The sequence below is a fragment of the Solea solea genome, chromosome 2, assembly GCF_958295425.1.
Source record: "Solea solea chromosome 2, fSolSol10.1, whole genome shotgun sequence".
NCBI classification, from domain to species: domain Eukaryota; kingdom Metazoa; phylum Chordata; class Actinopteri; order Pleuronectiformes; family Soleidae; genus Solea; species Solea solea.
This window is the reverse complement of record NC_081135.1, coordinates 32,671,468-32,695,345: the sequence shown is the minus strand read 5'-3', so window position 1 is coordinate 32,695,345 and position 23,878 is coordinate 32,671,468. Positions and strand designations below refer to the sequence as shown.

The following is a 23,878-nucleotide window of genomic DNA, read 5'->3' as shown; positions in this document are numbered from 1 at the left end:
TTGCATCCCGGTATGTGTATGTATGTTCTTCCTGTGTGTGTGTGTGGCTTTTCTCCCACATTTTTTTTAATTCCTCCTATTTTAACATACTTATATTGTTTGATTGTTGATATGTTCAATAGTTGTCTCTGTGTCTCATCTCTCCTTGTCTTTTTCTCTCTCCCCCTGTTCTGCCCCCATTTCACCTCTGTCTTCAATTTCCTTTCACCCCAACCTGCCGAGGCACATGGCTGCACATCTTTCAGTCTGGTTCTGTCAGAGATTTCTTCCTTGAAGAAGTCTCTCCACTGATGCCTGATCGAGCTTGTGATCAGTTCTTTCTTTCCTCACCTTATCAGGCAAAACACCTTGTTATATATGATTCGGTAACAATATTATTAGATAATATATGATACCAATATTTTAACAGGACATCCACTAAATATTGCTATTAATCAAACCCCACTGATGACAGGAGATCACAGTCTTTTCATCCGAAGCAGCCATTTTCACAACACAACATGTTTACCCCTCATAACTAGTGCTCATTGAATAGGGTAGAAATAAAGTAATTGCATTGACTAGAATGTTTAGTGCTGCGTATAGCGGTTAGCACCGCCGCTCTCCACAACACAGCTAATGAAGTGCTTGACCTTCTCTGAGTGAAGGCGCCCACTCAGCAGCATAAACACCAAACTATAACAGCAAACAGTAATCCCAATTATGTTAGATAATTACACCAAGTGCTCCGTCTTTCCAACCGGGGGTGAGATGAAAACAATAGGCATGTGTGTCATCATGGCTAAAGGGTATAGAAGAAATAAAGCAACAGGTGCTTGGTCAAAAAGAGGCATTTCCTACATGTTGGGGATGATTTAAAACAAAATATAACAAGTTAAAAACTATTCAGGGCCTAGTCACTTGTGGACAGGGAGCTGTGGACGGTTTATTTTTTTATTACAGCAAAGTTAGTATCCAGCATGTACCATTGTCATTAAATAGAGCTTAATTGTTCACATCTTGAAGCTGAACATTCTTCCCAACACTAAAACATTTAGATTGTCCAGATTTCACCAAGAACCTTGTCAATAACTCCTTTTACGACTTTCACAAAGTTGGATTAATGACTTAATCTATTCACAGCGCTGTCACACACACACTTGGATCTGTCGTGCATTTATTGGGCACAAAAACAAGCTCATTATATATGCCACAAGCTAATTGTGTTTACTTTCTTTCGTTCACTTTGCGATGTGAAAGGATTTCATACTGCACATAATAGCAGAACACAAATTGGTCTATCAAATGACATGCTAGTGGGTAAATTACCACTGCATCAAATCATCATATGGACAAAGAAATTATGTTGACACGCTCTCTGTCACTGGAATGGAAAGTGACAAACACAGTGAGACAAATGTTTGCTGTGGAAATGGCTTTGCGATATCGCAATGTATGGAAACAAGCGTCTTCATTATTACAGTTTCTATCAGCAGCAACAGACGAGTGGGTACAGCAAACCAAGCATTACAATACACACACACAAACACACACACACACACACTGTATATCCCCATGCTATCAAAACAAAAATATGTTACAATCCACATCCACAGCTGTGTGAGACTGCACACGTCAGGGTTAACTGCTAAATTCCTCACGTTAACATGATGACTTTAATATGCTGTTGCTTTGAAGATAAAATGATAATGGTTGTACAACATATTGTGGATTAATCTAGGGATCAGTCAATACGATACTCAGTATCAGCATCAGATATTGGTCAAAATCACTGGATCACAACAAATACAAATGTAAAATCTATATGCTTCACTTTGCAAAGACTGAATGTCCGTAAAAATCAGCAAAAGCATTTTAGCTGAGTCATGTTGAGCGTTGTTTATGTATTCTTTGTGTTACACAGTAGCACGGACAGTCTAAAATAAGTGATATCGGACTGATATTGGTAGACACTCAGTATTGGACATGGAAAAGTGGTATTGTGCCATCCCTATATAAATAATGGCCATTGTTAAAAAGAGAAAAGGTCAGACAATAACCAATGGCAGCTTAATTTGGGGATAAATATCAGCCCAGACGTAAGCACTGGACCAATTGATGGGCCAATCAACAGGTTCTCTCAAAGAGAAGCTATTAAACTTCAGCTCAAATACCAAATACACACTTCATTTTCTTTTGTAAACAAAAAAGCAAAGGGTTGGTTGTGAATATAAAGCAATGGGACCTGAAAAAAGTACTTGAAAATAAAATCCTTGTAATGATTCTTTATAGCCTTACTTGGAGTACTCTTTAAGAAAGATAAAATAAAAAAAGTCGAGCAGAGACACAAACTAGAAAAAAAAAAGAAATGAAGTGGCCATCAAGATGATGTGTGACTCAGTCATTCGATTTTCTGCTTTGTTGAGCATGCCTCTTGGCAACAACGTTACAGGAACTACCTTTGACAATTTGGCACGAGAGTTATTTGCATTTTATTCCTTTTGACATTATTTAAGCGTTACATAATGAAAGGTCACAGCTGTCACAACATCTTTTACTTCCTGTTTAACACATTGGATTTGGAATCAGCCGTGGAACAAACTGCCTTAACACACTCGCGCTGCAAAAACAGGTCTCTTGTGAGGACATGATGAAATCTCTTTAGTGAGAATATTTGTCACTGTCATTGTGTTTGGGCTTGTTACATCAAACTTCGGGGGATTACATCAGACTGTCACCTCTGGCAACATTTCTATCCTACCGGTTTAGTAATTCCTTTGAAGTTGTGCGTCAGTCAGTAATTGCTATCGACGAGTGTTTGCATACGCCGTACTGTACTGTGCACTGCATATGCGACACTGAAGATCCACTTGTTCTGTTCCGATGTTCTTGTTACTTGTGTGTATATTTAGTGCATGTGCAGCACAAGCATGTTGTACGTGTGAATACGTGCGTGTATAGGCGTGTATAAGAGTGTAAATGTACACACCAGCAGGACACGCTCCCTCCGACACGATCAGCACCTCAGACTGTTGCTTGCAGGCATCCCGACGCAGGAAACACTCGTTCTGGTAGTTCTGATTGTTGGAGCCGCACACTGGGGTATAGTCGTTGTTGCACTGCGGAGAGGAGAGACGGAGGGAGAGATGGGTCAGTATTGGAACCCCCAAAAAGAGATGAATTCATACATGACATACATATAACCTCTCTTGACTCAACTCTACTCGTTGAGTCAAGAATCATGAGAATTACAAAAAAAAGAGTTACACCCAGCATTTTTTAAAAAGCGTTCTTTGGTGGCTGATGGAACAAAACAATGTCACGGCAGTTTCGCCGTGCTACGATGACCACGCCAACTTTGAGGAGCTACGATGTAGTATTGGAAAACAACACGCCTGATACCCAAACCAAGTCGAGTCGAGCCGAGAAGTTAGAGAACTGTACAATGGAACAAACGCCCAAATGCTCCCTCAGTCGGGTCTGATAGTATTGCTTGACAGAGCCTGTTTTCGGACACAGCATAAAAATACTGTCACATAAATAAAATTGAAATTAATGAAAGTGCTTAAAATAAACACACTTTTTTGGAGCATGATAAATATTAAATTACACTGAAAAATCAAGAAACAAGAATTAGCCTGAATTAGCATCATCCAAGGAGATTCTCGGTCGTATTCAGTCGTTATCTGTCGGCAAGCGGACTTGTTTGAGTTTGAAGTGTGAAGACTTTTCACCTCTCATCCAAGACGCTTCTTCAGTTTCTTCAGTTCTGAAGATGAGATTAAGTATTTAATGATGCATCTGAAATAATATCGGGTCTAACAAGCGGGATTAAATTAGTACCAGACAGCTCTGATGACGCAGTGTCTGCAACCCTTGATAAAGTAAAACCCGCAGGGTTTGTTTTTAGCTTTGTTCATGCTTAAAAGGGAGATGAGAGAGAGTAACTAAATAAATGCAACAACAATTTGCTCATATTAATGACTCACGTTCATATATATCCTCAGAAAAAAATACAAAGAAAAAACATTTGCCAGCATCTGCTGTGGCTCACCTCTGCGGTTGCTCCACTGGAGCAATACGAGGTTAAGTGACTTGCTCAAGGGCAGTGAGAAAAATAGCTGCTAAGGTCCGGGAGAACATTACTCATTCATTTACCCACAAGTTTGCTGGCTACCAAGCAACCCTTGATGTTTCAGATGACTGATGACACCACATTGCCTTGTCACACTTCTCCCTTCTATTTTTGTAGGAGGGGGGCGGCTGCATGAGACAGATATTCATCTGCTTTCGTATTGATTTGCCTGTGTTACACGACAGGAATAACTTATGTCATTATTCGATTGAGAAAAACCCTGGAATGGAGTAATGGTGATCAAAGATCGGAGAGAAGTCACCTGCTCTGCAGTCTCGGCCAGTAATCTGATTAAAATTCGAAGGTGCTGAAAAGTGAGGAACTTGTTAAAATGTGTTCCTGCAGGGTGCAACATCACAAGGACGATGGGCTGCACTGAGCGTGTCCCCACAGGACACGAGGCAGGGGAGATCATGGCTCTTTGTCTCCACTTCCGCTCTCCTTGAAGTCTCTCATGGACTGAACTGGAATCTGTACTCGTCGGACCATTAAAGCGCCTACTGTGTTCCACTTTACGTGTGTGTGTGTGTATACAAGCGCTAACACACAAGTCTGCATAATATCACACATACATTTAGAATGCTGCACTTTCAAATTTTGCCAATTCCATTGCTCTTGCTCTGCATCAGCTCGGCTCTGCTATATGACAATCAGCTAAATTGAACCAGAACCAGAAATAAGCATGTCACTCTCACTGTCAGTCAGAAAGACATGGGGAAAATATCAAATTGTGACAGACACGTTGAGTTGATATTTGACCTTCAATATAAACTTTTTTAGGTAAAAATATCACAGGGAATGAGAACTTAAGTTAGGAATTGTTTAGTATGTGATACATTTTTTATTTGCTATAGAAAAATCAAATTTAGCACAAATTGGTGCCTTTGCAATTTACTAATTGAGTTGTTTCAAATTACAAGGGTTATAAAACATGTTTTTCCTTAAAAAAATCTACTTTTACCCATCTTTGTGTGAAGCAATATCTAGGGAGTCAGGAAGGAACTATAGTGATAAAATTCACCTTTGGGAACAAAACAAGCCTTTATGGCATGAAGTTATAGTCACATTACACAGAACTTAAGTGATTTAAGCGCCGCTAGATGGTTGAACACAAACATCGGTCACCGGATTTGTCTGTAAAGTTATTTTTAAAATCTTGATCATATCAACTTATGGGATACCCAGCCCGAAAAACTGAGGACAACGCAGAAGACACAGGAGACGAGGAGAGTTTTAAATAGACTTGGCAAATATTCAGATACGCCACTCATTGTGTGGAGTGAGGAGGGATCTTCACGACTAACGCAAACTGCTCATTTTCAAATTTAGCTTTATCGTGTCATACACTCGCCCAGGTCTGAATAGCCACAAGGAGAAGAGCAAAAGTTACCACACAGTTGGTTTAGGAGCCCCAGAGCATCACAAGTGTCAAGTGTGAACATCATTTTTAAGAAGCTGAGTGGGAAACCAAAAAAAAAATAAAAAATAGCATATACACAAAAGGAGTAGGTGGAGTAAAAGAGGGAAAGAGACTGCACACTGGCTCCTGATCAAAGAGACTGAGACGCAGGAAGCAAAGAGGCTGCAGCGAAGACGGGAGGCAAAAACAATGAGTGAAATTGGGCTAAGGGAGAGAAAGAGACAAGAGTGAGACAGCGGGAGACTGAAATACATGAAGTGAGATGCAGACGGAAAGAGAGAGGGAGAGACAGAGGAAGAGAGAAAGAGAGAGAGAGAGAGAGAGAGAGAGCCCTGGCTCAACAAATTTGGCACAATAAAAAAGAACCACAGCGCCTGAAGAAACCAAGGCACACAGGGGGAAAAAGAACATCATAAAATAAAAAAGAAAGCGAAAGAGATGAAGAAATGGGGACAAAGAAAGGGAGAGGAATCGAAATCCCCTCAAAAGAGAAAAAGAAAGAGAGAAAAAGAAAGAGAAAGGACAAGAATGAAAAAATGGCAACTCCACAAAGACACTCGGAATAGCCGACTGCAGGGCCTGTGCTTCTTTTTGCCATTCTCTATATCTTTCTTCTCTCCATCTTCTGCTCTCACTCTCTCCCGCCTGGCTGCGGGTTGCTCTTAACCTGGGGACTCTCAATTTCTGCCAAGTGAAGGGAAAGCGAGCCGGCAGGAGCCCGTGGCTGCATTATAAGAGCACATCCTTCTCCCACCGACTCTCACCCAGCCCCATCTCTTGATCTTCCAGAAGATTTGGCCTTCAGCCCCACGAGGAGAGGCGAGGACAGTCGAGAAGATGGAGAAACTTCAAAACTTGCATCTCCGTAAACGGTGGAGTAAAAACAGAGGCTGCAGCTGTTCACAAAATTAAAGTCCCACCCAGAACTCGCGCGTCTCATGGGGCTTTTAAAGCATGTTTTATATTTCAGGCGAGGCACGCAGCGTAGGCGAGTCAGAGACAGGTATGGTATGGAAACAGAGAGCCAAACATCAAACAAGGCCGTCAGAAAAACATGAAACTTTGCGCATCTTTATCATGACAGTCTTTCAACTGATCTTCAACCAAGCTTGTTGAAAAGAGGAGAAAAAAAATGCTGACATTTATCTGTCAACTTATTTATTCATCTGGGGCTTCTCTTGATGTGGCAGTGAAGACGAGAGTGAGACGAGGTTATGGGGCTTTTTTTTTTCTTCTTCTTCTCCTTCTCCTTCTCCACATTTTCAAACTGACTCAAGTTTTCCTCACACTGAGCCTCTTCACACAGCATATGACTTTTAACAGAGACAAAGGTGTTCTTGTTACAGCCTTTGTCAGACTACTGCACAGCTTTCATCCCCGCATTTTTGATTAGTGGCAGTTTGGATGTGGAGCATGGGTGTCAGAAACTATCAATACAAACATTCAACACTATTTCATGGTGTTTGTTTCTGTGTCGAATCTTTTTAAGTGCTGTGTTGATATGGAAAATGTTCTTGACAGCGGTTTTGTGTTGGACTTGAACATCCGGCCACTTGTTAGCAGCAAACGTTTGGCCATTCTCGCCGTCCTCTTACAAAATACAATATAGATATCACATAGTTATCTTTTTTATTCAATTTGAGAGTGGCTGCAATACGATTCTTCTACTTTTGTTGTTTGTTGTTGTCGTTTGTTTGATGTAACTTATGCGTACATGTTGGAAACATGTCATTCTTGCAATAGAACACAGAGTAGTTCATGTTTTAATGGTGATTTATCTTCATCTATTACACCCTCTGATCAAAACAGCACACATATAACACATTGTCAACCCCTGAGTGAGGTTTATTTCTTAAAATAGACAATATTTAAATTGAAATGAATCAACTATCCCATTATAATGACAAAACCCCCATATTGTATAATTTCACCCCTGTAATACACAGCCCTAGTGCGATGTTGGCAGCCAACACATGAGCTTTGTCAGCTAAGTTGGCCAGCTCAATGTAAATAAAAATGTCAAAAACAAACAAAAATCTAAGGTCCATTTGAAGAAGGACTTAGGGGGGGAGACACAATATGAAGCGGGCATGTTCATGAGGAGGGGTGAACGAGACAGAAGGTGAGAAGATTTGATCCTTTACACCTCTCTGCAGACTGGGAAGACAGGGGCTATTGGCCAGTGCCATATGGCACAGCCTTATGTGCCCGCTGGCTCAGGATTTGCAGAAGTCAAGAGACGCTGGCCCACATCTCTGCTGTGTGACCAAACCTGCGCTGCCGCGAGGAGTCTCCACCCAGACTGTGACAGCAGAGGTGTCCACGGTCCCTGTGCATGTGTGTGTGTGTGTGTTTGTGTTCTCTCACATGTGGCTGGAGTGCGTAAGTGACAGGAAAGAGAAAGCATGCATATTCATGCGCAAGGACCTAAGTGCACTTGACTGTACGCTTGTGCGTGAGCCGGATTTCATTCTTCTCTTCGTGCCATTTCACATTCCTGCCCACCCACTCTGTGTTTTTGTCAGGGATATGATTTCCGTAAACTTCCTGCAGGGGCTGCTGTGGGTCTGCCTGCCTTCCCTCAACTCTCCTTATCTGAGTTTCAAGAGCTAAGATTTGTCCACCTATACCTGAATGGGATCATACAAGCACACACACACACACACACACACACACACACACACACACATAAACACATGCACAGTGTGAAAAAAAAAAAAAGGGCATCCGTGCCATACCAGGTCACAACACATAATAATCTAACAAAACAAGCAAAAGCATCATCCTTCATTCTGTGCATCTATGGCAACTCGCTGTGCTGACTTGACTGAGCGTCCGGCATAACTGCTGGCTGACTGAGTGGGACAAAGGCAGGGGAGGAAGGGGGGGGGGAATAAAGAGGAGGTATGGGGAGGCTGCTGTGAGGTAAAGACGGGAAGAAAGGAGCTACAGAATAGTGAAGGAAATAAATGCTTGCAAACCAACAGCATGAACAGGTAGGGGAGAGGAGAGGATCAAGGCCAGGGTAACTTTATTTATTCCCGAAGGTAGATTTGGTTTATCACATTTATAGATAAAGCGACAACAATTAAAGTCAAGTGACAACAGCGCTTCATACGAAAAGACGGGGATCGAAAAGATAAGAGTACAATACAGGGTAAAAACCGTCAAAGTAAGATTAACAAACAAGATTCAGTTGTATAATAATTGCTGGGTTTTATTAATCACAATCCTTTGTGGTCTGTGGTCTGATCGGAGAGGTTGAGATTCACTAACCAGCCATCCTCTGTAGCCGCCTGGTATGATATAGAGATTCTGAGTTAAGCTGTGGTTCTCCAATCAGCCTACGAGACTACTTCACAATGTGATTCAGAGAGGTTTTGATTTTTGGGGGGTAAAGATTGCTGAACCAAGACACCAAGCTAAAAGCTAAAATGGATTCAATAAATGAGGGTCAACGGTGTTCTATCCATGTGAAAAGAACACAGTATTCTCCTTTTTTATACACGGCTTTGCAGTTTGCCTCAAAACTCAGTTCACTGCCAACGACTGTTCCAAGATATTTGTATTTTTCGACACACTCCACTGGACGACCCTTTACGACAGTGGGTTCCTGAGCCTGGGGGAGTTTTCTGGAGTAAATCCACATGTCTTTTGTTTTGGAAAATTCATCTGCAGGAAGGAATCTATCAACAGCATTCAACAAAGTCCTGAGTGACTGGGCCATGGCTTGTGGCATGGCATTTCCTTGAAGTGAGCTTAGAGTCATCTGCGTATTTTAAAATAAATCTGTCTGTCCTGCTGCTGCTGCTGCTGTGACACATTATTCGTATAAAGGATGAACAGGAGAGGGGACAACGTGTAACCCTGAGGGGAGACAGTGGATTACTTTGTGTCCAATTTGTAAAAAAAATATAAAATCCAGCCCCACAAGATTATTACTTAATCTAAATTGCTCTACAAGTTCCTTTCCCTTCCAGATGTTTGAGAATCGTGTTCGTCACATTGACTTATAAGCAAACTGCAAGGGATCAAAATCAGACTCCGTGTTCTTTAAGATTTCTGACCTCACTAGTTTCTCAAAAGGACGGGTGACGTGTGCAAATGGCCCTAAAACCACGCCGCCGCTGTCAGGTCCATGGCTCCGTTTGTTTTTAACTGAGCTGAACGCACGAGATGGAAAGATGACGAGCGCGATCGCACCGACGGCAACTGCGAGCTAAGGCAGGCCACTGTGAAGGAGTGGAGCAGGATATGCACGACAGAAACCACACAAGAGTGTGGGAGGAAAAAGAAAACATGCAGAGATGTGAAGTGAAGGTGGTTGCACGCATCAGCGCGTGACTATGAAGGGAGGAGGAGAAGGAGGAGGAGGAGGAGGAGGAGGAGGAGGAGGGAGCCTGCCAGTTTGGGGCGCAGAGCTCAGAGAAATGTAGCAAGAGCAAACATGAAAAGATATGAGCATCAATGACTGAGAAAACAAATAACTCCATCTGTCCAGTGACGCTCTCTCTTCACCCTAAACCCTGCAGTCTCCACTAAGAAGAGATGGGCTCAGTGGAAATTATTTCTGGATATGAAGTTAAATTTAGGATAAAGGAGTAAAACATGGTTTGACTCCGGCTTTTAAAAGTATAAAGCAGCAACACAACGCAAACCCCCCTCTGTGCATGTTCTCAGCAAGGTGTTGCCTTTAGTTGCCATATTGAACAGAAACACAAAAATGACCAATAAAATAATAAATGCAAGAAACTTGACTTAATTCTCTCTCTAGAAAAAAAAGAAAACAATAGTCTTTTCTGTCTATTAAGTTGCCTCTGCTCTCTTGTGCTGATGTCCTGGAATAGTCTCTTGTATATTAGAGGACATATCAAAGAACTCCGAATTAGCAGATAATATAGCTTATTGTTTACATTTATGAATGAGTTTCCGTAAACATCAGCTGGGGAGACCCAGAGACCAGTGCAATGCATCTCTCTCTTGGCCACCGCTTCATTTCAGACAGCGCTGCACTGTCTTCACAGTTGTCTTAGCCAGTAATTTTATTTATAATCAATAAACTGTTAGACTAAATTAAATCTGTATTAAATAGCGGCTCACATTAATTGTTCTCCCTGTTCCCTTAGAAACATGTACCGATCCAGAATGTACATATGAGTGAGAATTAGTGACATCTTCTGGTGATACAGAGAAGTGTAACCCCTTCATATTCCAGTAAGGATGTCAACACGCCCTCCACTTTCCAACTCTCTCTCAAGTTTCCTCCTCTTTTGTTGATTTATGAATCAAGTTCATGAGTGCAGAGCCAATAAATCCTTTAATAAAAGATAATGGAAGTAAAGAATTATTCAATTATGGATCATTAAATTCAGTATTTACACTTGGAATCTAATCTCGAGGTACCTGCAGATTTCCAGCTCTAGCCAGTTAGCTCCTAATTGTGCAGTCACTTCAGCGAATGCATTTCAGGCTTCTGCTCCGAACGGTCTGTATTTACATAGAACCCCTGTAGTCTTTGGTGACCACTCAAAGTGCTTTACACTACGGTTTTTGTCATTCACACGTTCACACGTTCCCCATCTACATTCAACACTTTTTCTGTCACACATCTATCAACTCCATTCACATGTTGCCAGCACAGCTGTCAGGGGAACCTTGGGGTTCAATGTCTGGCCCGGGGAAACACGTGCATGTAGACTAATGGAGCCAGGGATCGAACTCTGGCCTTGTGGTCGGAAGACGACCAGCTCTACCGGTGAGCCACCTTTCCAACAAACACATATTACGTGACGCGCTATATGGCGTCAAAGATATTCAGACAAATGCAGACCAAGCTATGCTCACAACACCCTCTGTTGGACAAGTTGGTAATGACAGCTTGGTATACTGAATTCAAACTTAAAGGAATACTTTACATTAGACGAGTGGGTCTAAAAAGTGCGGAATTAGCGTTGCAGTTTCAAGCCTCGGACCAAGAAACTGAGGTTAGGAAGCACAATTTTTCAAAAATACTACCCCTATTCTAATAATACAAAGCTAAATGCAAATCGGTGAAGTATTCCTTTAAGGTTGGAGGTTGCACTTCCTTCTCTGCTCAAGATACCGTGATGTGCACATCAAATGTAGTTATTGGTTGTTATGTTAATGTTCTGCAACCTTTAAATAACTCCCTGGTTCTGTTTTGAAGTGAAAATGATCAACGACTACAGTTCGAGTTACAGTTTCGTATGTGGTCAGACTGATAAATGTGCAGCTCTCATTTTAATTCGAGGCAGTTTTGATAACCCAGTGGAGCTTTGCTTACTTTGTTGGTTTCCTACTGTTGTACGCTTTCCCGACGGGATTTATTTGGACAACAGTGTGCATGGCTGGCACTGAAATCTCATTGCAATTCACTGGTATTGATAATCAGTGAAACATTTAGTGTGCGGAGCTATTACATTAAGTTTCAGAGAGTCACATTCTCTCTCTCTCTGTCTCTCCCAGACGGTATTGTTAAAACACATTGATCTGAAATATGACCAAAATATTGCAGACATCATTGTGGTGGAGTCGAATTGCAAGAGCAGAGCTGAGGCGTTTCCAGACATTAAAGACCTCTGGAGTTTTACCAGGGCTACGCTCAGGTTCCAAGATATCTCAGGATATTTAGAAAGCATTAAGTACATTGATTTTAACATTCAGTTTCTAGGATTACTACAGCAACACATTCTATGCAATTGGAAATGTTGATTTTGAATCAATTTATTAATAACACATAAGTTAAAAGGCATCAACAAATAACAAGATTCACAGTCAAATATAAAGAATATCCTCATAAAAGCACTAGATTGTCCGTATTCACCAAACAACACATAAAAGACAAAGACGTTAACATCAGAGTGTGGTGAGACATGTCTTCATGATGACAATTCAGACGAAAGAGACGCCTCTTAGATGACGTATAAACACATTAATTGAGTGTGGAGATCTAATTGTGAGAAGATCTAATTGCATGACAATCTAATTGTTTGTTAATTTCAGCCCCAACACTCATGTAGAAGTGGGTGCATAGAATGCAGAGTAATGATTGGTCAGCAGCTCTGAGGGGTCTGGGAATTAAAGGCGACGAGGCTATGCAACGGTTTAAATACACAAGAAAATAGTCGTAAAAATCAATTCAGTTCAGTGGTGAGAGGTCGACCGGTGGTAACCGGTGAAGACAGGCCAGTGCATGCGTTAAACGGAGAAGATTGGTCACTGCTGCTTTTGCAGAGCCGACTAATTTCTACGTAGAGAGACATATTGAGGTAATAGGCAATAAAAATACAAACTAAAGTCTCCAAATGTAGCACAAGGAGGAATGATGATGAAATTTAACATGTCATCTAAGTTGGAAAAAGCCAAAGCTGATAACGGAGTTTGTCATTTGATGTGTGAATCAAAGACGACACATGAGACAGATAAAATATGCATATATATATATATATATATATATATATATATATATATATATATATATATATATATATATATATATGCATACTATACATACACTTAACAAAAAGAAAACATGTTCCAGGAATATGAGATATGTGAGAGGCTGAGGGGGACATTTAAAACAAATTAGGGAAGAGAGAGGTGTGTTCAGCTACTCAGCATACACAAGCATGAAAGCCAGCAAATAGACAGGAACTCGTTTGACAGTTATGCAGAGAAGCACATTTTTTTACACATGAAACGACATTTTGGCACAATTGTGCTTTTCTTCTGAAAGACGCCCAGACTGAAAGAGACATAACAAAAAGACAGCGAATGACAGCCGTGTCACTTACGGTCATTATGCATCTTTTCTGATGTCTGTGTGCGGTTGTTTAAAGTGTTTTGTTGTTGTTGTTTTTTTCTATTCTATCCGTCATCCGTCATCATTTTGCATTCAGCTGCATTGATATTCATATCCGCAGACCCTCTGTCGGCTGAAAACCAACAACGCTGGGACAATCTCAAAACCCATTGAATACATCATGAAAATTAGCCTCTGACTGGTATTTTTGGGGGTTCTGGTGTTGACCGCAAATGTCTCTTTAAAGTTTTCCATTTTCTGACCATTGCGAGATGTGGTCCATTTAGTGACAGTTCAGACACAACATCTAGGCTCACATTTTTCCTCGCTAGGGAGATTGTGGTCAGCTACCTGCACGTGAATGAGGATTCATTAAAAAGCTGATAGCTGATGCATTTTAATCACGATGTTCTGCATCATTTGTTCCCCACACGGACTGTTCACATGCAGGCAACCAAAGCTGCTCTAATGTCATTGGTCGATGGTAGCCAGAAGGTTTATGGGCCCATTGTCTCAACTACAGAGTCTGCATATTCATGCCAAATCTGTTCATAGAGAGTAGGGTTATGTCAGCAAAGAGGGTCAATCAGATGCCTCTCACTATCTCCTGTTGTCGTATTTCACTCAAAATGGCTTGGAAGGTGCAGCCTGGGCAAAGTTGGGCTCATCTTTAAGTCTTCTCTAAATGTGTTTAGAATTCAATCTGTTTGATGACACCATGACGATTGGTCTTGATTGTGGTCAAGATCTGCTGCTCGGTGGATATCACATTCTCACTCACTATGTATATTATACATAACATAGTGAGTATACTCTTCAACCTAGATGTGGATATTGCTTCTAATATTGTAAACAGCACTTGTAAAGTAACTTGTTTTCCCCTTTACAGAAAAGTAAAGCTATTGTATTTTTTAAATAATACTTTTGTCTACTTTATTCTTCAATACAGTGATACAACTCTTAAAGCAAAGAGTGGTCCTGCATATAAATGAGTAAAAGCAGTGTAGTGAGGCAGGTTCATATAAGTAAAGACACAGTCATGGCATCTAAAAGCATTCCACCAAGACAGCAGTTGCTGTTTGTTGTACTCTTCCTGAGCTCTGCCCTAAGTTCAGTCGCACAACCCAACTTTAATGGCTAATTTACAGTGCAGGCACATAAAGACGAGCAGCTAAGCTTACACAGCCCTATTATAGCTTCCAGTCTGCGATGATTAGACATAAAGCCATACACTACATAAAGATCATTGGTATTCATGAGCAGGGTTCCAAGGCACAGCTGGGATGTAAAGAATGTCCAGACACTACTGGAAAATAAATAACAGCAGCCATGGCATCAATCTACAAAACGACCCGAACCCTAACCCGCTGGCGCTCATTCAACATGGTTATATATGAAAACACCTCAGGAACAGAAACATCAATAATGACCAAACGCCACAGCACTCAGCTGTTCATACGATCGCCTTGGAGAACCATATTAATCGCACGCGCTCCGCAACTTGCAATCACCATTATTCATGAGCTGCTGTTAGACACAGAATCTCCTCATCAATGGCCAATTATAATGTTCCAGCAGGTGTAAACACCCAGCCAAGGCAGCCACGCAGCGAAATCCTGTGTTTTCACGATGAAGATGTGTTTGGGACACAGAGACAAAACGACATCAATATGGATGTATATACAGTATGTGCAGTGCATTTGGGTGGGAAGTACCACACTGATGTGGCTTCAAACACAGGAGACTGAACTTTTAGAATTTAGAAAGCAAGTGCAACCATTTCAGAAGCCGGCCTGGTAGATATTATTTCAACTTGAGCAGATGTAGTGTTGTAGTCAACGACTGTGAATCCCGCTTGTACTGGAAAGGACTTACAGTAAGGCAGAACTGTCCAACTTAATAACCTGACTAAAGTTTTTGGTGACTTAAAAAGTAGAAGATGCATCTCAATCACCCATACTGTTGATTCATGGTGTGTCTAAAAAAAAACTAAAAACAAGTTCAACTCAAATGCTGCTTGGTAAAACTCTTGGTCATTACTCTATATTCAGGGCAAATGGTTGTGATGAATTGCTATTCAGTACAAACCAGGTTCTACTTTCATGGCTGCTTTCACTCTGTGCTTAATTGTTCAAAATGCACCTGCTTTGGTCGCCGCTCCGTAGCGTTAAAGCCGCCTGAAGGTTTTACACTTGGGAGAGGTGCAAAAATATGTGCATCAACACAAGGCAAACGCAAACACATGTAGGTCAGGTATTCAGGACTGAAAATACAGACGTGGGATATTTAGTGTGCTTAAATGGGCTGACAGATTATCCAGTAGGAGAGTCGGCAGGCATCCCCAAAAGAAAAAAAAAAAATCAAAGGAACTAACGGTAGGTAATAAAACCTGAAAGTAAGGATGAGATAATCCTTTATTACTCCCACAATGGGGACATTTGCAAACGCTAGGTAGCTAAATGGACTGTGAGGTCAAGGAGCAGAAACAAAACACACAAGCTAAATTGACAAAAGGTGAAACCCATTAAGGGCAGGGCAGACGATCCAATCTTTCCATCACATTAACACGTTCCTGTTTTCTTTTCCATAAAAGATGTGTCTGTTGCTACTTTCTTCCAGTCATCTCCCTGCATCCTCCTCTTCTGCGGTGGTAATAAAAAAAAAAAAAAAAAATCATACCTCACCAGAAAATTAGCCCACCCTGCTTCGGAACTTGTCAAACTCTTACTACTCCCACGTCAGTAGAGGATGGATACGCACTCATATTCACATGTTCTTTTTGCAGATTTTGTCAAAGGATTAGTAACATCTAATGGTGCGGCTCCAGTTTAAGAATACAACAAAAGGACTTTCTCAGCACATCACAGAAGTACAGTGGCCTTCACATACCAAGGTGGCAGCCTCTCTAAAGCATGGCCCTTGCCTCAAGTACACATGAAAGGCTTTTTAGCAGGTAGCAAAAAGCAATTATTGAAATACAATTATTCATTCTAATACAAACATACATATAGAGAGTATATTCAATTTCTACCAACAAACCCTCCTAAATGTTATGAACTGGACCTGGTTCCCAAACTCTTTCTGCAGGGACACTGTTCGGCGTTAAAGAAAATTGTTTATTTTTAAAATACACACTAGAATGCAACTATCTGTTGTGCGAAGTACACACAGCTGTAGGCTGTTTTACTCAGTTTTGCTTGCCAGCCACTGCTGATGGCCAGAAAGATCGCGACGATAACAAAAGGCCTCGTTTGATGACATCGAGAAGCAGCGAGGAATCGACAACGCAGCAAGCGGCGACGAGGAGTCATGATCCATTAGTGACGAATGACATATTAAAATGAAAAGAAAATAATCAAATGACAACACACTGAATAACGAGCAGCACCGAAATGCTTTTCTTCCTCACTCTGATGTTTCATAGTGAACTGGCCGTGGAAGCTACAGCAGAGCGAAGGACATAATTAAAAGGCGACCAAAATCAAACAGTGAGTGATTATATGACATTAGTCTGTATATTAGAGTGTAAAGATCAGGACTGTGGCAGGACGATAAGAAGGACAAGGTATTTCTTATTCCTTTCACACAAGATCTACAGGTGTGCAAATCATCATGTCCCAAAGTTGCTGCTATTTGCAAACCTTAGGGGTGGGAATCACAGAGTATCTCACGATACCTGGTCCATGACAGCAATAAGATCACGATACATGGACCACGACAGCAATAACGTCACGATACCTGGTCCACGACAGCAATAACGTCACGATAACTGGACCACGACAGCAATAACATCACGATACATGGTCCACGACAGCAATAACATCACGATACAGCACTTGATAATCAATACGTGGATTTATTCACACTAAAGAGAACAGAGTGTATAAAGTGTATGTATTGAACATGGATAGGGCATCTCCACTATTATCCCACTGTAAAGTCCTTCTGCAGCCAGGTTCCGCCCAAGTTTCCCATTCATTTGAGCAGAGCCGCCACGAAGTAGCGACATCCTGGCAGGGACTGTTTACTTTAGAGCGCATTCATTAATTAAAATATCAACATTTGGCAAATCGACATTCTAAAAAGGACATTTCATTCCTGTCAGTCTTGGTTAGAAAAAAAACCAAAACAGAATCTAAATGCACATCCTTAATCATTACAAATCACAAGCATTCCCTCAAACATTTAGTGTCAAGGCTACATGACTGTAATACAAAAACTTCTACTCAAACGCTCATATCTCAAGACTCGCTGGCCTGTTCTGCATCCTGCTCAATACAGACTCAGCGGCTTGGAACTGCTGAAAAGGGATTTCATTCACATGAAGGACACTCTTGGGGACCTTCCTGTGCAAGCATCAGAGGCACTACCCTAACATAAAACACATTTAAAATGCTTCACTACACTGGCCTCCCTTCATCAGCATATCTGGCATATAGAAAGAATTTCAATGATAACTTTGACATTTTCTGGGGGGTACAGTTTCAAGAGGATGCAATCTACTGATCCCAGCTGGGAACTATGGTGCTGCTGAAGAATTTATTACATGGCCTTCAAATCCTTCCTTTGAAAAACCCACGTGTATCCAAATCAATCTGGAGGAGACGTGCCATAGAGCTGAGAGCAAATCTGGCATTGTTTGTGCATCAAAGACGATGACCTAATAAGGTGCCCTGTTCTTATACCCGTCCGGATTCTTCCTCTACTGTCGGGGGCATAAGTTAAGAAAGCAGTGACATTTGCAGCATCACTCAAACACACTCCTTCACTCTCCAAACCCTTGCAGCTTGGCAAGGTAATCAGACTGCCTGCCATTTTGTTTCATCGCAAACAAGTATGTGCCAAATTTAAGAGGTGGTATAATTCAAAGATCTGGAAACGGGCAAACAGGCTGAGAGGCTGAGAGGCTGAAGCTTGTCTGTTATCCTGGGAGCCTCCATCAAGGGGAAGACAGAAGTTATATTAACTGAGAGAAATGAAAGGGCTACTTATCTTTTAGGAGTGTCCTGACTCCTCGCAGTCATTGAGGCAAACGCCCCATGATAACATTTTTACACATTCAATCGACCTCTGGCGGTCTACGGGTGATAAGGGAGTAAGGAGACGAGTAAACAAAACGTAGGCAACTTCAGAGACTGCAGCTCCTTTCTTAACAACACACACACACACACTCATTAATTTATCTACACTTTATCCTCCACGTGAGGGTCGCTGGTGCCAATCCCAGCTGAAAGGCGGGGCTCCAGTCCATCACAGGGCCACATCTCACACAGGTTACTTTCAGTTGTGACCCCAATTATTATCTGACCTCACAGAGCTCATATTGTTAAAGTCACCAATGCCATGTTATTAAATAAAAAACTAAAAATACTGAAAGCTTCTACATGTGTTGGTCTGCTGAGAGGCTGCAGAATTCCATATTTTGTTTTTCAAAAGACCCGCTTGAAAAATGTAGTGGCATCTGAGGGTCAAGTTGCATATTGTGAGCACATGAATACTTTTTTCTACTTCACATCGTCTGTCCAGTGTTTGGAAAATTACTCCGAAAGTGTAATAAGTTATTGATTACATGTTAAGAAATAAAAAAAAAAACCCTTCCTCCTTTTGTAAATACAATGGAAAAAGTAATGCACAACAAGTTCATCTTGACCTGAAACCATTCTATTGAAACTCCAGTGTGACATGCCACGACTTGCAGCGCGCACACATAATAGCCTCGAAAAAAAACTCTACTACATTCTGAACAAACATGGCAGGACAACATGACCACGTCCATGAAGGAGGATGTGCTTCTGTGCTTTTTGAAGGCCTCATTCAAACTCTAACACAACAATTCCTAATTTTCCAGTTATAATAAATGAGAGAAAATGTCTAATTCTTGTATTCTGTCAATAAAAATGTTGGGAAAATCCCTAAAATTCAAAATACTGCACCTTTAAGTTACACGCATTGCAAACAAGTAAACGATCCCTATGTGTTGCTTAATTCAGTGTGCAGAAAGGTTGCTGACAGGGCCACCCTGTTGGTCGGGAAAACTGCATATGCACACAAACACACAACGATGCACACACAGGAAGAAAGGCACATACAAAGACAGACACATCCTTCATCCACAGAGACCTGACTGATAGCCTGATCCATTTCCTGTTTCCATTAGAGGCGGCTCTAGATTATGCAATTCATCCCAAGGCTATCATCCACCTCTATCAATAATAAACATCTCCACGAAACTAGGGCTAGCCTCGGAGGACGGGAGACGGCGCCGCCCAGCACGTTCTACTTCTGCTGAATCTCCTCTGCCTGCTCGGCCCACACGGGGTAATACCTTTGCTTTCCACATGACCCGTTCCTCTGTCGCCGAGACCCTCAGGCGTGATCTTTATTCATGCTCCGTCGCGCTTATCAAAGCGGCCGTTTTATCGCCTCGCTCAGAAATGTCTCTCCGCCTAAGTTGGTGGCGGAGAACACCTGTGGCTCATGACAAGAGACAGACACTCTTTAAAAGAAACCCTTTTGCACGTGTGATGTAGCCTCATCGCTTAACCCGCACCGCTGCAGTGTTTGTCACATGACCCCCGGAGTGGGGGTTTTGAGACAGATAAGAAAAGGTCTTTTTAACACGCAATTGTCATGTGGAATGTTAATGGATTTACAAGCTGTGTGAGCTTTTCATGGGAGAAAGTGTCAGAGATTAATTTCTCATGTCGCTCTCTGAGACTCCCATCTGCTACTGTGACATTACTGCAAAATACTCTGCTCTGGTGACAACTGAGACATAATGAAATGAAGCTAACTTTATTTCTATTTGTCTTGATGTCTATATATCTGTGCTTTTTTTAAAGATCATATTAACTATGGTTGAGCAATGTGTGCATATATGACATTATTAATCTGCACACAGTTGTCCTGTGGCACTTCAGAGAAACAGTTTCCAGTTTCATATATTTCTTAATGTAATATATAATAAAAAAAACTAAAAACATTTTATACTATCATAGCACATTTTGTGAGCTTCTGATCACGTACAGGAGTTGCACTCAGACTTTAAAACACTGTTAAAAGCACAGCATCTTATGATAACCTGCTTTTTTCGTCGATGCTGTTATTTAGAAATTGGGGTTCCAGCATGCTTCTATTTGCAGCTCCACCTTTCTTCATGCGAGATAATGCCTCGTGTCTGACGCAAAAAATAATCCTGACTTCTTTGAAGGCACCATTGTGAAAAGATTCCAAATTCCAAGGAGAGAGTTCTATCAACAAGTACAGTCAATCAGTCAATTCCAATGGCAGTGACTGAAGAGTGCTCACAATAGTGGAAAAAAAATATAATAAATCATCATCATCATCATCATCATCCTCCGCTTATCCGGGGCCGGGTCGCGGGGGCAGCAGTTTCAGCAAGGGACCCCAAACTTCCTTTTCCTGAGCCGCATTGACCAGCTCCGACTGAGGGATCCCGAGGCGTTCCCAGGCCAGAGTGGAGATGTAATCTCTCCACCTTGTCCTAGGTCTACCCCGAGGCCTCCTCCCAGCTGGACGTGCCTGATATACCTCCCTTGGGAGGCGCCCAGGAGGCATCCTCACCAGATGCCCGAACCACCTCAACTGGCTCCTTTCAACGTGAAGGAGCAGCGGTTCTACTCCGAGCTCCCCCCGGATGACCGAGCTTCTCACCCTATCTCTAAGGGAAAAGCCAGCCACTCTCCTGAGGAATCCCATTTCGGCCGCTTGTACCCGCGATCTCGTTCTTTCGGTCATGACCCAACCTTCATGACCATAGGTGAGGATGGGAACGAAGACTGACCGGTAGATCGAGAGCTTTGCCTTCCGGCTCAGCTCCCTTTTCGTCACAACTGTGCGGTAAAGCGAATGCAGTACCGCACCAGCCGCTCCGATTCTCCGGCCCATCTCCGGCTCCCTCGTCCCCTCACTCGTGAACAAGACCCCTAGATACTTGAACTCCTTCACCTGGGGCAAGGAGTCATTCCCTACCCGGAGAAGGCAATCCACCGGTTTCCTGCTAAGAGCCATGGCCTCAGACTTAGAGGTGCTGATCCTCATCCCGACCGCTTCACACTCGGCCACGAACCGATCCAGTGAGCGCTGAAGGTCGCAGGCCGACGAAGCCATGAGGACCACATCATCTGCAAAAAGCAGCGACGTGATCTCAAGCCCGCCAAACCACAACCCCTCTCCCCCACGACTACGCCTCGATATCCTGTCCATGAAAATCACAAACAGGATTGGTGATAAAGCGCAGCCCTGGCGAAGGCCAACACCCACAGGAAACAGGCCTGATTTTGTGCCGAGAACCCTGACACAGCTCATACTTTGGGCGTATAGGGATTGGATGGCCCTAAGTAGTGCCCCCCTCACCCCGTACTCCCGCAGCACCTCCCACAGTATCTCCCTGGGAACCCGATCATACGCCTTCTCCAGGTCCACAAAACACATGTAGACTGGATGGGCGTACTCCCAGGCCCCCTCCAGGATCCCTGCAAGAGTAAAGAGCTGGTCCGTTGTTCCACGACCAGGACGGAATCCGCATTGTTCCTCTTGAATCTGAGGTTCGACAACCGGTCGAACCCTCCTTTCCAGTACCTTGGAGTAAACCTTACCAGGGAGGCTGAGAAGTGTGATGCCCCGGTAATTGGCACACACTCTCAGGTCCCCCTTTTTGAAAAGGGGGGCCACCACCCCAGTTTGCCACTCCTTTGGCACTGACCCCGACCTCCACGCAATGTTGAAGAGACGTGTCATCCAAGACAGCCCCTCCACACCCAGAGCCTTCAGCATTTCTGGGCGGATCTCATCAACCCCTGGGGCCTTGCCACTGCGGAGTTGTTTAACCACCTCAGTGACCTCCCTCAGGGAGATTGACGATGATCCCCCATCAGCCTCCCTCTCTGCCTCCACCACAGAGGGTGCAGATGTCGGATTCAGGAGTTCCTCAAAGTGTTCCTTCCACCGTCCGGTTACCTCCTCAGTCGAGGTCAACAGTGTCCCATCCTTACTGTACACAGCTTGGATGGTCCCCCGCTTTCCCCTCCTGAGGCCCCGAATGGTTTTCCAGAAACGCCTTGGTGCCGACCGATAGTCCTTCTCCATGTCCTCTCCGAACTTCTCCCATACCCGCTGCTTTGCGTCTGCCACAGCAGAGGCTGCCGCCCTTCGGGCCCGTCGATACCTTGCAACTGCCTCAGGAGTCCTCCGGGATAACATATCCCGGAAACACTCCTTCTTCAGTCGGACCGCTTCCCTGACCACCGGTGTCCACCACGATGTTCGAGGGTTACCGCCCCTTGAGGCACCTAAAGCCCTGGAGCCACAGCTCTCCACTACAGCTTTCACAATAGAGTCTTTGAACACTGCCCATTCAGGTTCAATGTCCCCAGCCTCCACAGGGATACAGGAAAAGCTCCGCCGGAGGTGAGAGTTGAAGGCCTCTCGGACAGGGGCATCCTCCAGACGTTCCCAGTTCATCCGCACTACACGTTTGGGTTTACCAGGTCTATCCAGAGTCCTCCCCCATCCTCTGACCCAACTCACCACCAGATGGTGATCAGTTGACAGCTCTGCCCCTCTCTTCACCCGAGTGTCCAGAACATGCGGCCTTAGATCAGATGAAACGATCACAAAATCGATCATCGACCTTCGGCCAAGGACACTCTGGTACCAAGTACACTTATGAGCGTCCTTATGCTCGAACATGGTGTTTGTTATGGATAGTCCATGACTTGCACAGAAATCCAATAACAAACGACCACTCTGATTTAGATCAGGTAGGCCGTTCTTCCCAATCACGCCTCTCCAGGTTTCCCCATCGCTGCCCACGTGCGCGTTGAAATCTCCCAGCAGAACTATGGAGTCCCCCGACGGAGCCCCTTGCAGGACTCCATCTAGGGCCTCCAAGAAGGCCGGGTACTCCGAGCTGCTGTTCGGTGCATAAGCACAAACAGCAGTCAGGGCTTTCCCCCCCGCAACCCTAAGGCGCAGGGAGGCGACCCTCTCGTCCACCGGGGTAAACTCCAACACAGCGGCGCTCAGCCGGGGGCTTGTGAGTATCCCCACGCCCGCCCGGCGCCTTACACCCTGGGCAACTCCAGAGAAGAATAACTTCCAACCCCTATCCAGGAGTGTGGTTCCAGAGCCAAGGCTGTGCGTGGAGGTAAGCCCCACCAGATCTAATTGGTAGCGCTCCATCTCCCGCACAAGCTCCGGCTCTTTCCCCCACAGCGAGGTGACGTTCCATGTCCCCAGAACCAGCTTCTGCCGCCCAGGTCCAGTACGTCGAGATCCCCGACCTTCACCGCCACCCATGTGGCAGCGCACCCGACCCCAGTCGATCTCCCTGCAGGTGGTGGGTCCACAGGAGGACGATGAAGAGGCCACGTGACTTGTTCGGGCTGTGCCCGGCCGGGCCCCGTGGTAGACCCGGCCACCAGGCGTTCGCTCACGGGCCCTCCGTCTGGGCCTGGCTCCAGGCGGGGGCCCCGGGCTTCCTCCGGGCAGGGTCACTCTC

The 23,878-nt window shown here is 43.6% G+C and overlaps 1 protein-coding gene across 1 annotated transcript in view; it reads right to left on the bottom strand.

Annotated features, from left to right (window-relative positions):
- Nucleotides 1–23,878, bottom strand: part of tmeff2a (transmembrane protein with EGF-like and two follistatin-like domains 2a) — a 106,062-nt gene that overhangs the window by 59,338 nt on the left and 22,846 nt on the right. The window contains exon 3 of the mRNA XM_058622700.1: nt 2,969–3,098. Coding sequence (XP_058478683.1) covers nt 2,969–3,098 — 130 coding nt within the window. The remainder of the gene's footprint in view (nt 1–2,968; nt 3,099–23,878) is intronic.